General features: G+C 46.1%; 2 protein-coding genes across 7 annotated transcripts; one reads left to right on the top strand and one right to left on the bottom strand.

Annotated features, from left to right (window-relative positions):
• Positions 1-3247: 3247 nt before the first annotated feature.
• Positions 3248-8170, bottom strand: LOC104313744 (oxidative stress-responsive serine-rich protein 1). 3 transcript variants are annotated; one of them, XM_069806321.1, is made up of 4 exons: positions 8152-8170; positions 7360-7480; positions 5573-5683; positions 3248-4905 (listed from the first exon to the last, which is right to left on the bottom strand). In XM_069806321.1, the coding sequence occupies exons 2-4, from the start codon at positions 7434-7436 to the stop codon at positions 4221-4223; spliced, it is 873 nt and encodes a 290-aa protein (XP_069662422.1). In that variant the 5' UTR covers positions 7437-7480; positions 8152-8170; the 3' UTR covers positions 3248-4220. The 3 variants fall into 3 exon arrangements, with proteins under 3 accessions (XP_069662422.1, XP_069662411.1, XP_069662430.1); XM_069806310.1 differs by lacking the exon at positions 8152-8170 and adding an exon at positions 7929-7947; XM_069806329.1 differs by lacking the exon at positions 8152-8170 and adding an exon at positions 7732-7902.
• A 122-nt stretch (positions 8171-8292) lies between these two features.
• OSER1 (oxidative stress responsive serine rich 1) lies at positions 8293-16327 on the top strand. Of its 4 annotated transcripts, none has more exons than XM_069806273.1 (4): positions 8293-8413; positions 12285-12401; positions 14640-14753; positions 15512-16327. In XM_069806273.1, exons 2-4 carry the CDS (start codon positions 12325-12327, stop codon positions 16203-16205), a joined length of 885 nt encoding a protein of 294 aa, XP_069662374.1. In that variant the 5' UTR covers positions 8293-8413; positions 12285-12324; the 3' UTR covers positions 16206-16327. The 4 variants fall into 4 exon arrangements, with proteins under 4 accessions (XP_069662374.1, XP_069662390.1, XP_069662396.1 ...); XM_069806289.1 differs by having other exon boundaries at positions 8315-8413; positions 12288-12401; XM_069806295.1 differs by lacking the exon at positions 8293-8413 and adding an exon at positions 8756-8968.
• The last annotated feature ends 806 nt before the right edge of the window (positions 16328-17133 follow it).

Genomic DNA, 17133 nt, shown 5'->3' with positions numbered 1-17133 from the left:
CTGCTCCCAAGGGCGTGCAGGAGGGTGATGGCGCAGGGGTGAGGCGGGGAAGTGCTATGGCCTGCCCTGCCTCCTCCCTGCTTTCTCCTCCATAGGCAGCAGCCCCCAAAACCATCCTCCCTCCCCAGCCCAGGGCTTCCCAAGGGCTGCCAGAGACCCCACACTGGCCTCGGGGACACCCACAGGGAAAGGCTCTGGCTCGGCCTCTGATTTGGGGCTGCAAAGTCAGGGCGGTGGCCCCCACTGCTGCAAACTCAGAGCCAGCTGGGCTTGGAACGAAGAGCTGGCCCCATCGCATGGTGCTGTCCTGCTCTCTACTCTGCAGCCTCCCTCCCGCCTGCTCTGCGCAGGAGAACCCTCGCTGCCCTGGAAGCATCTTTTGGGGCTCCCCTCACCTTTGGGTTTAGGAAAGGAGCAGCCTGACCAAGCAGAAGCGGTTCTCTCCTGTGGATTGCTGTCCAGAAAGCCCCATCTAGTGGCATATTTTGTGATGAATGAATGCTGCACCGTTGGGAATAAAAAATGACAAGTTGCTTCATCCCTCTGGGTCATGCAGGTACGTGGCACCTCTGGAGGCACTTATTTATTTAGCTAGGTTTTGGCTTGCTAAAGTGAGCAAGGCTTGCGGGGCAGGATTGGTGCCAGCCCCCTTTAGGGCTGCCCTGACCTTGTGTGACCTTGAGAACATCCCCAGCTCTTGTCCCCAGCCTCCCTGCCTGCGAAAGGGGTCGATGCTGGGCTGCCCTGTGGGATGCTGTGCGGCTGGACCCGGTGGCATTGGCAGAGCCCTGGCAAAAGGTGCCATCAGGGCAGGATTGTGGGGGCTGGCAGTTCAGAAATACACAATCTATCTGGGGTGTCTCATCTCAGAGCTGATGCAAACATTACAGAGGGGAGAGAGCAGCCGGCCAGAGTCAGTCAGGGGACTTTGCAGGCACGGAAGCACCTTCCCTGTTTTAGAAGGAGGGGGTGGAGATCAGGCTGTAGAATCAGCTCCATTGATTTTTATTTTTTTTTTCCTGGTGGCCTGATTCAGTGTCTGCCAATGTAAAGCTTAGCTAGGACTCAGTTTGGCTTCTGTAAGGTGAGAAATAAATTATTGATCCATGGTGCCCTTCTGCATCACGCTTCCGTGGAACTAGTCCTGAAACTAGACAGGCAAGTAACTTGTAAAGTGCTGGGGGTGGGGGGAAGCCACTGAAAAAAAACCCCAGCCTGCATCTGCTGAGATAGGAAGTAGTGAGGTGGGATCGGACCTAAGGAAAGCCCTGGGGGTGCTGCAAGCCCACTGTGCTGTCTCAGAATATTTTAGACATATTTTTCTGTATATTGACTGGGGACACATCCTAGAGCATTTGTGGACAGAAAAAAATTCCCCAGGCTTGTTGGGGCAGGTAGAGTAGCAGGCTGGGAGCAGTAAGGCTGGCAGGGCTGTGCTCAGCACTGCTTGTACTGGGCCACCTCTGAGGCTGAGCACTGATGCTCATCCATCAAGCTAATGTGCAGGCATTCCCAGAGAAGATGCCGTTTGCTAGTAAAGCTTAAGGTTTCTGGCAGGCAGCAAGCAGGAGTCAGTGAGTTATCAGAGGAGTGAAGTGGGTGAGCTGAACTGGGAAGGCTTTGAAGGAAACAGTAAGTTTGGGCTTGGGGCCTCTCTTATTGCTCTTTGTTCCACCCAAAGGAGATGGTTTGAGCAATGGGAATGTCAGCAGCAATGCTTCAGTACGGTTGCTAAAAGCCTGATAGCTGCAGTCAAGAACCCAAAGTATCTGCCCTTCCTGTGCCTCAGGCAGCACTAGACATGCTGGAATACTAGCACAAACAGTAATTCAGGCAGAATATTAAACCACTGAGTTATTGTCTCTTTTTATCCCTTTCTTTCTCCCCCCCCTCACTACTAGTTACTTCTGTCCTGCATAGGACATTACAGAAATGGTCCCTGAGAACCTGCTCTCAGGCTCTTCCCTCCCATCCGGCCTTCTGGCAATCTGAATTCACTTCTCAGCCCTAAACTGCGGGGTGTATCTTGGACCAGTTTAACCTCCACGATTTCCCCAGTTCCCTCACTCTCCCTGGACACTGCAGGTCTACTGCACATTGCCCCGCTCCACAGCTGAATATGGCCTTGTGCCCTTCCAACATTGTCGATCACTACTAGTTTTATGTAACACCATCTTGAAGGTCTAGACACTTCCAGGGGTTTGTGCACACTTTATTAAAGAAGAGAAGCAAGACTGTGCTCCACAGCAGACACAACTGCACCAAGGTGACCTCGAGCCAGGCTTGCCACACCATGTTTTGGGGGACAAGAGCCTCGCTGTGCCCCTTCATAGGGCTCCAGCTCGAGAGGGGAGTGGGGACAACCAATACTGGTTTTAAGTAACTGTATTTGTGCATGTTAAAGATCTGTGCCCCAGCTTCATATGCATGGACTCTAGGTCAACGCTCACCGAGAGGCAAGGTAATTGTTAAAAGAGTCTAAAAGGGAGAAACACTGTGACTAGCAACAATACCTTCAAACGATTTTAAAGAGGGCACAAAGCCAAAACATGAACGGGAACATGAGCAGACACCCTCTGCTGAAGCAGAAATAGCCTTTGAAAAACAGCAGCAGCAAAGATAACTAGTACTAAACATTTACGTTTAAAAGCCAAGTATGTATTATACCAGATTTACTGTAGGGAGAAAGAAGGGAAAGTGAAGAAAACCAAAACTGTGTGTCTGTGTGTGTGTATGCTGGATAGTGCTGGAAGAGGAAGGTGAAGGGAAGGGGACAGTAAAGTACTAACCCGAAAAAATTTAGGTTATCAGTTAAATTTAATTTGAGAGTACAACCCAGTATCACATGCTAAATAACTGTATGACACTTAAGAGCAAAATAAGTTTTAGTTGTATTCTTATGTTAACTTATTTGGATTTATTTGAACTTTAAATCTGAACTTCCTGGATTCGTAGTGTAAATTTTAGGGATGATTAGAGTAAAATCTGCAGACAACGATTATCATCTAGAATGTCTGAGACTTCTCTAGCACAGAATACAAGGCCAACTGTCTACATCTGCTACAATCTATTTTTATACAACTGCTTCTGACTCCTTGGCTTGCTGACCACTAATTTTTAAGCATGTAAGTAAAAACCGCAGTATTTTACTCAAACACGGTTGTTTAGCACGTGCGTACAGCTGACACTGAAAGCAGGCTTTTGCGTTGTGTTTTTTTTAAAAAATAGGTCTTGAGGGGAGATGAGAGCAAGTCAAATTATTCAGTCTTTAATTTGCTGGGTTTTGACAAACGTTTATTAATGCAAGTCTCAGCAACAAAATTTTTCATTTCAATATTTTCAACCAGAAGGACTGTTATAGCTTTACACCACAAAGCCTGTATGATACACACTTCTTGTTTACCCTCTTTCCACACTGCTTTGTGTATCAAACATACTCAGAAACAACCTGTATAGATGGCTCCACCATCTCCATTTCTGAGACAGCGTGGCCCAAAAAAACTGTTAGCCTGCTTCACTCCTCGCTAAATTATTCCATCTGTAAAGCACAAATAACAAAATATATTTTTGCTTCTAAGAGCTTCACTTATCTGCAGAAAAATAGAACTGCTTAAGAGTGAGCTAGTTAGATTATGAAAGGGTCCAAGCACACACCCGCACATTCTGGTCCTCCCAACAGATTTGTGAGGAGGAAGCATTCACAATTTGATTCAACTAAAAAGGAGCCAGACAGTGTTCAAGGAAAGGAAATCCATCCTATGCAAAATACTGGATGCCTTCTCATTCTTCTCTCTTGAGTAGCATGAGGAGGATAGAGCTGTGACTATGAAACATTTCTAAGTACTGGGACACATTAAGAATGAACCTTCCAAACATTTGCAAAATTTCAGAAAAAAACCTAAAATGCTTTTTTTTTTTTAATTCTCTCAAAACATAGTGAAAACAGCATACAGAGCTTGAATATCCACAGCACAAACCGAAAAACAAAGGAAGTTCATTTGATCTACAGTGCTTTTGTTAAGGTATTCAGAGACTTTAGTGCATTCTTTTTAGAACTAAGCTCAGAAACTATATTCCATTTTTCATTTTAGTAGAAAACTGAACTGTATGAGGCAAAGAAATATTTGCTGAAACGCACAACAGTGACAACATGGCACTAACAAGGCATTTAACCCAATCGTTATCACAAACTCTGATTCAGGATTCTCTATTGCTTTCAGTCAAGTATACATCATTTCTGCCATGTGAGACATTTTCTTGGGAATATATAAGTAGTATTCCATGTATCCAGAAAGATCTTCAATAGTCACGTCATCCACAAAGGCTCGAGCCTGCTCAGAACAAGATCTAGGAGAACCTGATGAGGCTGTCCCACAAGGGGATCTATTTTGAAGAGACTGAGCATGGACTCCTAGGACTGCCTTTTCGCATTCTGACAGGACGCTCCGCAAGCCAGAGAAAGAGTACACTTCCATGGTTCGCCACTGTTTGCACTGGCAATTCTTGTCCGTACAAGGGCACTGCCTGCCGTTGCTAAGCATGGATAAGGACTGGAAATCTGAGGTTTGGCTAGAATGCAAGCTAGTTTCAAAGGATGAGGAGAGAGTAGGGCAATTCCCTCTTGACTTCTCCAAAGGCTCTTCGGCGGTGAAAGCTTCCAAAGGTTCAGTTCTGTCATCACTGGCCTCAAAGTGAGAATCGTGCCTGTCCTTCGTACCGTGTTCTGCTGTAACAAAAATGTCTGAACTGATACTACCCTTTGATGTGTCTGCCTGGGTTTTGTGTTTCAGCTGGTTGTTGGCTTTCATATTGCAATACGTAAACTTGGGAGGATGCAGGACAGGAGACTTTGAGCGTCTGCGACGTGGGACTCTTGCCGATCCTCTGGAAGGCTTTCTCACACACCTGCAGGGTTATAACAGGTGAGCAAGTAGGTAACTCCAGAATCTACACCATAGCTCAATAAGCTCTAAAATGTGACTAAAAACATTTTTGAGATGTTTTTTTCTGCTTAGAAAAATCAGGTGGCTGGTCACTTACAATCTTTGACACGACAGTGGAGGAGTCTGAAGAAGCTGGGGCTCCCCCAAAGGAAAGACACATACAAACAGTCCTTATTTAAAGGCACTTCCCCCCAAATCTTCTGTGTTAAGCAAATGATACTCTGTCATCCCAAACGGAACTGTAGTGCAGAACCTGGATATCAGTTGGAGCTGCCGGCAGAATCGCACTGAATATGCAGGTACTTCAATACAGAAATAAAATAACCCGAGAAAGAGGTGAGAGGGGATTGCAAAGGTATAAGACTTGAAGAAAAGGACTTCTGAGGAAATCAGTGGAGAAGGAAGTTCTAGGTACCCTCTCTAAGAGGCAATATTGTTTTTAAAGTCTGTGATGAAAGCCCCTTAAAAAACATCATATCAAACACTTATGGTAAAGTTTTGTAATAGAAAGGAGAAAAAAGATATGTTGAAGCAACTAATTAACAACAACTTTCACTGGAAACAGTACACAAGCGTTAAGTGTCTCAAACCAGAAGCACATGCACAGTGCAGTGAATGGTATCTTTTACCCATGCCAAGTTTCCTTTGAGCAGACAGTCTGTTGCTTGGCTCCATCCATGGCTGCTCTTATCGGTGTTCTGAGAATCGTCCCGTCGCCCACAGACAGAGCTGCAATACATCTGAGTAAAAAGGGAAACGTCACGTTACAGTAATGCCTAAACATACTGCTTCAGAGGTCTAGATTCAGCCTATTCGCTTTAGATGCTTAGCTAAGACACGTAAGTTTGCAGCCTTGACTTCCTCTATAGTCAGTGGCTAGAGACAGGATATGACAGAGATTTATCTAACCACTCTTACTACACTGACCTCTGTCAAGCGTCTAAAGATAGGTGAGATGAAATGAAAGGAGGCCAAAATGCCCAGAGGCTGATGTCATGCCCTGTTTGGACCAAAATGACACATGAAAGGAATGTAAACTCAGTTTCCAAATGTTCTTGTCAGACAATAGTTGTTAAAGATAGACTCCTACTCATCTAAAATGCAAAGTCTGGAACCCATAGCAGCAGGCTGAGGAGTCATCAGTGGAGCAGTGCATGAGGTACAACAACAGACACGGAGAGATTACTAATTTATTTCTTATTAGATTTCCCAGATAAACATAGAATGAAAAAAAAATCTGGCTCTAGAGGTCCAGACAACAAACATAAATGCCTCAGCACGCAAATTTGTATTTATGATGGCTGTATGTGTGATATGGAACACAGGATAGGAAATCATAAGAAACGAGGCCGAAATCCTAGCAGAAGAGCCCAAGTACTCTGCCCAAAGTTGATCTTAGGGGATTAGTCACAAGACACGAGCTGTTCAAAACATATGCCTGCAAAACAAGATCTTTTTATGCCTAAGGAGATATCATCAGGAATCAACCAGAATTCCACATAGTCTGTCACTGGTAAGACATCAGAAGTGGTACGCTTAACAAGCATAGTTCCTTGTCAGAGAACAGCTATTTTTTTCCACATTTAACAGAACCTCCTGAAGCAGAGGAAACAAGTAGCAAAGCAAAATGTATTTCAACATGCAGAGGAAGTCACGAGTTCACAGTATCGGTGGCTATGGAGATGAATTCACGAGGTAACATTAATTATCAATACAAAGCTTTCTCTTGTGTCTGTGAATTCTCAAAAGGCTTCAAGTGAACCACCTCACAAAGTGTTAGACTGCATAATTTTATTGACTCCTACTTTTAAGGAGGATGCTTATACTATATATTATCAGTATACCCAGCGTGTTCTGGAGTAAGTTTTTAGTATAAGACTGTCTGCAGACATTTTACTCTACAAAATCCCCCGAAATCAGAAATGATCAGTGCTCATATTTAGCCTGACAATTTCCAGTGAGACTGGGCTCTCCAGCACACTACGAAGTGATGGTGCTGTCCTTCAGACGCTTTCCAAGCAAATCTTCATGCACTGTAGTCAAGGCTGATAACGTGGCTGAAGACACTAGCACTTACACGAATGGACAAACAAGTTCTGTATCGCGCAAGGTGACTTTGGCTACCACAACAGTTAAGAGCGGGTTCACCGCTTTGGGCAAGTCATTTCACGTTTTCATACAATCACTGTGTAATTTCAGTTGGATATTGTGTCAAAATTAGTCAGTAATAAAGTACTGCTTTGCCTACTAGGCAGTCATAACGACTGCATTTCACGTGAAGCGAGGCAGTTGTCTCCTCTTGGAGAGTAAGGAACCTCTCACCAAATGACATTTGAGATTCAAAATAATAGAAAACAAATGCAAATACATAATAAGAAACTGACAAATTAGACAGTCCTTTTTGCTGCTCACTTACCCTGCTGCATCCACTCTCAGCTTTTTGAAAGCTGTCTGCAGGCTCTCTTCCTCTTCATCTTTAGCTTCCAAGTCCATTGATGGGCTCTCAGTGTGTAACCAGCTGTGCCATATAGAATAAACTGAAATACAGAAGTTAGGATGCGATGTTGAGGTCTGAACACGCATGGTCTCTACAAACCCGAAAAGACACGTGTAACGGATGCTCGTTCTTCGGCTCGTTCTCACTGCCCGCTGCCCAGACCTGCCTTCACTTTTCACCGTGAGCTCCACACCCCGCGCTCCTCAGAACAGGCACAGCCTGGGTCAAAAATAACGACGCGTCTGTTGGTTTTTTTTTTTTCACTTCACCGGGTGAGCCGGCGACACATACCCCGCCAACCAGCGCGACTCCGGCTGGGGCGGCGAGGGGGGCTCCGCCAGCAGAGCCAGGGACAGCTGGGCGCTGCCCCCGCCGCCGGCTCGTCCCTGCGCGACCTCCCGCCGTGACAGCCGCGCCGGCCAGGGGAAGGGAACCCACGCCAGACCCCCGAGAGGCCCCACGCTGCTGCCGCCGCACCCCCAGCCTACACGAACGCCCCGTAGCCCCTGGCAGCGCAACGCTTCACCTCCCAGGGCCGCCGTTTCCCGCCCCCCCCGCGTCCCCTCACGGCTCCGCCAGCTCCCCCGGGGCCTCTCCTCAGCGCCTCGGCGGGAAGGGCCCGCGGAGGCCCCGCCCCCCCCGCTCCCCGGGGCCGCCGGGGCGCTCTCGGGGGGGGCCGCCCCCCGCCCCCCTCCCCGGGGTGTCACTCACCGCCGCCTCGCGCCTGGGACGGGGGGGGGGGGAGTTGGCGGGGGGGGGGTGGTCGCGGAGCACAACAGGAAGTGAGGTCACCGCCCCGCGGGGGCGCGCAGGCGCGGGCGCCCCGTTTCCCCCGCCCTGCCGAGGGCGCGTGCGCCGAGCGGCGCTGGCGCCGCCCCCCCGCCGTTGCTTCCGGTGGGAGGGGGCGGGTCTCATCCCGGCGGCGCGGAGCGGCGCGGCCCGGCCCGGCGGGTCCGGCCCTCGGGCGAGCGCGGTGAGTGCGGGCGGCGGGGCGCCTTCCCCTGCGCGGGTCCCTCCTCTCTCCCCTCGGCGGCCAGCGCCGGTGGGGCCGTCGCGTCCCCTTCCCTCGCGGGTCTCCGGAGCCGCCGCCGGTCCCTTCGCGGGGGTGGAGGCCTCTGGGGAAAGCCCCGGCGGTGCTGAGTCACCCCCGCCGCCGGCTGGGCCGCCCCCCTCCTCCCCTCCCGCCGAGGGTCGGCACCGAGCGCCGGCGGCAGGGCTCGCCCGGAGCTGCGGGGCCGGGGTGTCCTCGGGGTTGGGGGGGGAGCCGGGTGCCGCTGGGCCCGGGGGCTCCCGCGCCTGGGCGGAGCGAAAGCCTGTGGAGCGCCCGGAGGGCGGCTGCGGGCGGCAGCCGTCTGCGAGCGGCCGGGGAACCGCCGCTGCCGCTCGTCCCCCTGCCCGTGTGCTGCCCCGGGGTTCGCCGCTGTCCCCGTTCGGTGCGCTGCTCCTGCCGCTGAAGGCCTTGGCCGTGAACGTCGGGGAGCTTTTAATCCCTTTACGTGCCCGTCTTTAAAGCCAAATGGAAGCGCTGGTGCGTTGTACCGTCGGGTGGAGTAGTGGCGGACGCCCTGCGGTGTGCCGAGCTGGGTTGGTAGCCCTGTATTGCTGGGAAATAGCTGAAAATAAAATGAGAAAGGATGGATGTGTCTTCCCCTAGGAGATAAAGAACATAAGCTTCAATGTGTTTTTTGACACAACGTTGAACTCTGGTTGTTTTTCACAGTAATGAATTGCTTCTTGTTATCGGTGCTAGTTGGCTGGTGTGTCTAAAATGCTTAAGCTTATACTTAGTTATCACAGAGTAGGTGGGTTTTTATCTGAATAAATTTGGTGTCGCTTTGAGGGTTTACTGTGTCGGTGATGAAGGGCAGCATGATAAAATATTTAGTCTAAAACTGGTAGTATGTTTTGAATAATGTACAGTGATTTAAAAACTTCTTGCTCACCTTCTTGCTAAGGTTATGTAATACAGAGGTTTGGTATTTAAAAAAAAAAGGTTGTAGGCTGAATTTTTTTATTTTAAAGACTCTTCTTTTTGGGTCAAGCAAAAATCTTACTGACATAGGGACCGTATGTTTCACCAGCGCAATGTTATTTAACTAAGAGAGTATATAAAATAATAACTTGCTCAGATGAGCATCCTACTGTCAGTCTCTGCGTTTGCTTCCTCCTCTCATGTTTACTTGCTGTCTGACTCACTGGACAACGTGTGCCTTGAAGTTGTTATGATACATTATCCTTCTGCGTGTGTTATAATAGCTATCTGCAATACAGGGTGTCCAGATGAAATCATAGCAGAGCGAGCAGCCGTAAAGTGGGGAAAGCTGCCACCTCCAACGGGAATGAGGGTGTGAGGGAGCAGAAAGTACCACTCTGTACTGCATAAGTAACTGAGCTGCAGAGGTTCAGATTACTCCTCTCTCTTCACTGAGACCGTTTCTTTTCCATGCTACAAAAAAGCTGGTGCTTAGTTGGTAGAAGTAGTACTAATGTAGGCATTATTGCTGTATTATTCAGTAGAGTTAGTGCTCTGTGTAAGTGTGGTGTTCTTAGAAGAGCTGTTATCACTTGCTGGGTTTGGGTAGTTACCTTCGTAACGGATTATTAGAGCTTCAGGAAGATACACAATCACAGAGCAGTTGAGGTTGGCAGAGATCCCTGGAGGTCCAACCCCCCTGCTCAAGGAGAGCCACCCCGAGCCACTTGCCCAGGACTGTGTCCAGATAGCTTTTGAATATCTCTGAGGAGGGAGACTCCACAGCCTCCCAGGGCAGCCTGTGCTGGTGCACAGTAGTCCTCACAGCAAAGAAGTGTTTCTTTATGCTCAGACAGCACCTCCTGTGTTTTGGTGGCCTCTGGTCCTGTCACTGGGCACCACTGAAAAGAGCCTGGCTCTGTCCTCTCTGTACCCACCCTTCAGGTATTTATATACATTGACGAGATCCCTCCCGAGCCTTTTCTTCTCTTGGCTGACCAGTCCCAGCTCTCTCAGCCTTTCAACATAGGAGAGATGCTCCAGTCTCTTCATCATCTTAGTGGCCCTTCACTAAATTCTCTCCAACATGTCAGTGTCTCTCTTGTAGTGGGGAGCCCAGTGCTGGACACAGCACTCTAGCTGTGGCCTCACCAGTGCTAAACAGAAGGAAGGATCAGTTCCCTTGACCTGCAGCCCAGGATACCGTTAGTCCCTTTGTCACAAGGGGACATTGCTGGCTGATGTCCATCCTGGTGTCTACCAGGACCCCTAGGGCCTTCTCTGCAAAGCTGTACTGGCACATGGGCTTGTTCCTCCCCAGGGGCAGGGCTTTGCACTTCCCCTTGTTGAAGTTAGTGAGGTTCCTGTCGGCCCCTTTCTCCAGCCTGTCAAGGTCCCTCTGGTGTATCAGCCACTCATTGCAGTTTGGTGTCATCAGCAACCTTGCTGAAGGTACACTCTGTCACATCATCCAGATCATTAACAAAGATATTAAACAGGACTGGACACAGTATTGACCCCCAGGGTACACCACTAGTTACTGAACTCCAGCTGGACTTTGTGCCACTGATCACCACCCTCAGGGCCCAGGCGTTCAGCCACTTTTCAGTCCACCTCACTGACTGCTCAGCCTATGCTTCATCATCTTCTCTATGAGGGTCTTGTGGGAGACAGTGTCAAAAGCCTTACTGAAGTCCAGGTAGAAAATATCCACTGCTCTCCCCTTGTCTACCAAAACAAGGATGTTGTGGAATGTTGTCAAGTATGACAACCTTGTAACTTAAAAAAAAGACTGAGAAGATGATCTCTTCGCAACCCATACAGTGTGGCCAAAGGCTCTCGCAGTAAAGGCACCCACACCAAATGGCCCTGTTTTTCCAGAAGTAGTGAAGTCAAAAGCATTAAATGAAGCAGGCTAATCAGCCAGGTAAACTTCAACAAATATTGAGCTTGAGGTAGTCTGGTGTAGAACTGAGACTTGCTACTGTCACTGGTTTCTGCTCAGCAAAAGCAAAGCCATGCTAAGGAATCAGGCCTTTATCGAGTGCTTTTTTAGCAGAAGCATGGCTGGTGTAGGATGTGCATGTGACCGCAGAACTGTAAGGCACTGAAGAGCATCAAGTTTAGAAAGATTTGAGATTCCTTTGTAGCTAGATTAAATGATGGCCAGGGTGGTTTTAAGAAGAAAATACATCAGCCAGTTTGCCAGTTTTTATCAATTCCTTTTTTAAATTTAAAACGAGGCCTACCATTTGCAGTTTGTACTCTTATTTCTGTTTGTACTTGTTTGAGAGCCAACAAGAGAAAATTTTAATGGCTATTGGCAATCAAAATACCATGTTCTGATAGGATAGTGTAACTCGTGCTGGGATTAGACAGACATAAGATCAAAAAATTTTGTTTGCTTAAAACTTTATCTTATTTTAAGAAAAATCTGTTGGGTTTGGTTTTTTTAAGTATATATGTAACATCAAGTCCCAAAGTAGACTAGTAGTAGCAGTTGTAGAAAGTCAACCGTTTCTAATACTGTTGTTCCTTCTCGCCTTTTGCCTCTTCTGGAATTATTCTGGTAACACTGTAAGACAAATGGAAGAGTCTGTAATGGATGTGCAAGACACATTGACACCAAATTTTACTTTAAATTGCTAATTCACCTGTGCAGTTGTACAAGAGACTATTTGTTCCATTCTTTGGTATCATAAGGCTTCTTCTGAATCAACTTTCAAAAATGTTCTACTAGAATGACCTCAGCTTTGTGCACTCAGTGTGCTATTTTGAGTTTATTTTCATGTATTATGATGCTGCTGGGCAACTAATGTTTTTAACAAGGCAATTGGTCCTTATTTTCATATGTCTTTTTTTCTGCTTGTAGCAGTACATGGTAACTCTGTCACCTTCTGGCCATCCCAATAATGAAAACAGAAGCTAAGGATGGAGAAGAGGAAAGCCTGCAGACAGCATTCAAAAAGCTAAGAGTTGACACAGCTGGGTAAGTAACACCACAGGGAGGTACAGAGTTAACACATTACAAACGGGCTCAAAGGGAACACCCTTGCTGTTAAATTTGAAGGAATGAGGTAATTGCAAAAGGTTAGGCACTGAAAGCCTTCATTGTAGTTAAACTGAAATAAATTGACTAGCTGTAGACTGCACTTCTCAAGGAATTGCAATTTGTTTGATCACTGTTGGCTCCCAACAGGCTTGAAACAAACCTAACAATAGTCAGCAGCTGACAATATGCTTGAAGCTAATTTTGGTGTGAATCTGGCTGCCAGCGGTTATGACCATAGCACTAGAACTCTAAGTTAGCATATTGTCATGGCTCTGAAGGCCTGTCATGAGAATAAACTCCCATCTTTTCCCAGGAGAGAAATGTTCTTTCCATGTCAGTAAAGGAGAGCATTAGATGCAGTGCATGATTCCCACACAAACTATTTTCATTGCTGTCATTTACAAATTTCCTATTTATAACCAAAATCACTAAATGGAAAAGAATGCTTTTTTGTGTTGTCTTGTTTTGTGGGAGATCTGTCAGATACCCTCCCTGTCCCGGGTAGCAGAACACAAGCAGCATGTGTCTTCTGTTGGTGATGATCATTTTTATTGGGGGGGGCAGGGGGGGGGTGGTGGAGTTTTTTTTCTGCTGACAAACATGTGCCATTACATATTACTTGTATAGTACTGTGTTTCAGTAAGCTATTGTATTGTCAGTGATGCAATTATGCCGGTAACTGAAATGAAATTGTAGGTAAGGCAGTATGTAAATAAATACTAAAATGATAATTAGAATTACCATAGAACTTAGACCGTGAGTAGATGGGCTTCTAAAGTTATCTTTCATTTAAGTAATTAAACTTGTTATAAATGAATCACCATGCAAATGCCTCTCATTTCTTCAGTATCTCTAGTCCCACGCCCCGGTCAGGTGTACTTAATTACTTTGGAGTTTTTACTGTTGGCCTTCAATTTTCTGCTCTGTGTTCATTGTCCTTCAAATGGAAAATTGCAGATGTTTGACTAACAGTTTGGACTCTATTAAATATCAGTTAACCCTATCCTAGATTGGTGTGTGGGGACTGCTTTTCAGGGAATCTGTCCTGCTTACAAACTAATTTAACGTATGATTTGGAAAATCATTTCTTTGTGAATTCCAGTGTAATATGTGAAGTCACAACTTGGAAAAATTGTTCTTGGGATTATTACAGCTACTTGAAAATGGGAGTTTGGGAAGAATTTGCAGCACCACAAAAACTAGTAAATCTTCCAAGGTCCCTGGCTTGAATAACAGTTGAAGATCTGACACAACAATGTTGCTCAAGTGACTGAACTTGCAATAGTATGAAGAGTTTTAGCTTATGTGGTCCTAGACAGAGGCTTAAGTGTTCTTCAGTTAAACAAAGTCTATTTATGTCCAAAGAACATTTATTTTTAGGAAAGAATGGCTGATTTGTCTCTGGAAAAAGAGACGTGTTTCTTCACTGATGGTGTTTTTCCCCTCCCCTCTCCCGGGAAACTGAAATTTAGCCATTGTGTGTGCTTTGTCATTGACATGTGGAGTTTGGTTGCTGAATGGCATCATGTTTGGTTGTCCTGGGTTCAGCTGGGATAGAGTTAATTTTTACAGAAACCTGGGAGGTGGGGGGCATAGTTGGGGCAGCTGACCTAACTAGCCAAGGACCTGTTCCATACCATGTGCCATCATTCTCAGTGTATAAATGGGGAGCGGGCTGGGGGGAGCTCTCTCGACTTTCGGTGTGGGGAAGCGTCGGAGCGTCGGGTCCCGGGTGGTGAGCAGTTGCACTGTGCATCACTCTTTTTGTATACTCTTTCATTAGTACCGTTGTTGTTGTTGTAATTTCTTTGTGTTGTCCCAGTAAACTGCCTTTATCTCAACCCTCGAGGTTCCAGGTTTTTTTCTTTTCTCTCCTCCGTCTCCCCCCTATCCCACCGGAGGGGGGCGGGAGGAGTGAGTGAGCGGCCGCGTGGTCCTCTGTTACCGGCTGGGCTGAAACCACGACATTGGTGAAAGAGTCTGTTATACAAACTTTTGAGATAGGAATGTGTAAACACTATCTTTCTGATTTGGGTCGTCTTTGTGGGCAGGTCTTTTAAGACATAGTGTAAATGATTTGGAGCACTCTTTTGTGGGAAAGAGGATTCATAAGTTTTTTCGTACTCATAATGCTAACCAATTTAGGCTGATAACTTTTCATTCTGTCTTTCACAGATCTACTGCATCTCTCTCTGTGGGTGAAGGGACAAGTTCAAGAGCACTAGTTAGAACAGTGGCAGATGAAACCAAACCTAAGAATGTGTGTACTTCTAAGGAAACCTGGCATGGGTAAGAGAAGCTTGGCATTATCACACTACTTCAAATGATACTGCGTTGAAAGGGAATTTTGAATAGACAAGGTTTCTGGTAACTACGCTCCTAAACAAGGGACCCAAGTTTTCTTTATTAAATGGCTATATGAAATACTCTCCACCACCTTTTTCTGTTCATATGTGACTACTATTCTTATTTACAATTATGTGAAGTGAAAGGAAATGCTGTTCAGCTATAGGTTGCTAAACATCATAGATGTTTCTTAATATAAACCTGAGCTGCTGTTTTTGAATCAGACAATCATGAATACATCTCTTTCAATCATTGTTTGACATTGCAGAAGCTGTCACTGTGCCTTGGGAACTAGATTAAAATAAAGAATTGGTTTCTGGAGTGTCTATGGAGAACTTCACGTTCGTCTCCTGCTGAAACAAAACCACCCTTTGCCCTTGATTCATTAGTTTTGTGCTGTCTTGTGCTTTGTCATTCTCTTAGAGGTTATTTTGTCATGTTTCATATGCTTTACTTATTTTCTAACCTTAAAAGCATGCACTTTTGGTTTCATTTCTCAGGTGTTCCTTTTATGTTTTATACAGCTGCTTGACTAGAACAAAGTCAAATTCCAAGGTAGCAGAATATCCTGAGCAAATACTCTAAGCTTAAAGCTCTTGCATGCAGTATAAACACAGTAGAGATTTTGCCCAATGTTATTTGTAATCCAGCAGTAAGTCTTCTACTAAATCTTCCCTCCCTTTCGTATCTTTCCCTGGTAGGTCTATGAAGAAGCCTTCAAGAGGAGTTGTAAGAACCCAGCGTCGCAGGCGTTCAAAGTCTCCAATTCTTCATCCTCCAAAGTTTATCCATTGCAGCACAAAATCACATTCCACGTGCAACCAGCTAGTGCACAAGAGTCAGATCGATGCCCAGGATGACAGCGGTGGGTTTGGGATGCCAGTCCCAAAGGAAGCTTGTGCACACGAACGATGCAGTATTGCTCCTGACATTGGCCAGAAGGGAGCTGATGTTGAGTCTTTGGGAGCTTCTGTTACGCAGTTGGCATCAGAGAACAGACAGGAGAACTCTGCAGCTGCCGTTTCTCTAGTATCCAAAGCAAGCCTAAAGACTACGGAGCTTTCTGATTTTCAATCTATGTCCAAGCTGAACACAAATAAGCCATGTGCATGTGCAGATAAAGCCTGTCAGTGTAAACGATGGCAAGATATGGAAGTGTACAAATTCTCTGGCTTGCAGAACACCCTCCCATTGGCACCTGATAGAAGAACAGTTTCTGAGGATCACTCCCAGTCTTTGCCATCAAGAACTCCCTCAAGTTCTCCACGCTCTTGCTCTGAGCAAGCCAGGGCCTTTGTGGATGATGTGACTATTGAAGATCTTTCAGGATACATGGAATATTACCTGTATATTCCAAAGAAAATGTCTCACATGGCAGAAATGATGTACACCTGACAGCAATGAGCACTAAAAACAGAAGGGTGGGTGGTTTAAATCTGCCCTCAGTCACACTCATGTGAGATGCAGCCCACTCCCTGCTCACTGTGCTTGCAATAAAAACACTTCTTTGCATCTTAGCTAATGTTTGTTATTTAAGCTGGACAAACAGCTCAGCTTAAGCATTACCATTTAAGCTTGCCATAGATAATGAAGTAAACAGAGTGAATGTGTTTGGAGCGTACCTGCCTATACGTAAGAGACCTAACACTTGGGAAATTCTACTTCATTTTCAAAATCCTCTTGTTTTGGTTTGTTGGAGGAGAAGAGTCTCTCAATTGCTTGGTGATGAGAGCTTTTATTGTGAGAAACTTGGTGTAATTCAGCTTCTTTGAAATCACTTTGATCGCAGGTTGTTAACACTTGTGGTTTTGGACGCTTGTGCCTCTGATTTTGTTTCATAAAGGAGTGACCATCTCCTGTCCTCTTCTTGGTACTATTACCGCTCTAGGCAAATTCAGGAGACAGAGTTGTCTTTTCTTGGGTTGGAGGCATTGTTATTTTTTTGTGCCTAAAGAGGCTTTATTTCTGATCGGCTGCACAGGCATCCTCCTGCCCTATCTTTGATGATGTTAATGTAGTCAGATGCTCTTAGGTTAATGTAACATTTGCTTACCAGGCTGCCTGATGAGGAAAACTTGGATGGTCACAGCAAGATTGTTTCAAGAGGTTATTCTGATCTCTGTAGTGTTGGTTAGTTGAAAATGTAAAGCAAGGGTAACTTTTTGTTGGATGTCCAACAGGCCTTAGAGACTTGTCTGCAGCATGAGAAATACCCTGCTTTCTTCAGGGGGATTGCTTCTTCAGTTAACCAAAGGAAAAATGAGATGATGGACTCTGTTCAGTGTGTTGTGAGGGCTGAAACAGCATTTGCTCACTTCAGTGG

The sequence above is a fragment of the Haliaeetus albicilla genome, chromosome 2 (assembly GCF_947461875.1).
Source record: "Haliaeetus albicilla chromosome 2, bHalAlb1.1, whole genome shotgun sequence".
NCBI lineage: Eukaryota > Metazoa > Chordata > Aves > Accipitriformes > Accipitridae > Haliaeetus > Haliaeetus albicilla.
This window is presented reverse-complemented; position numbering and strand designations above follow the sequence as displayed.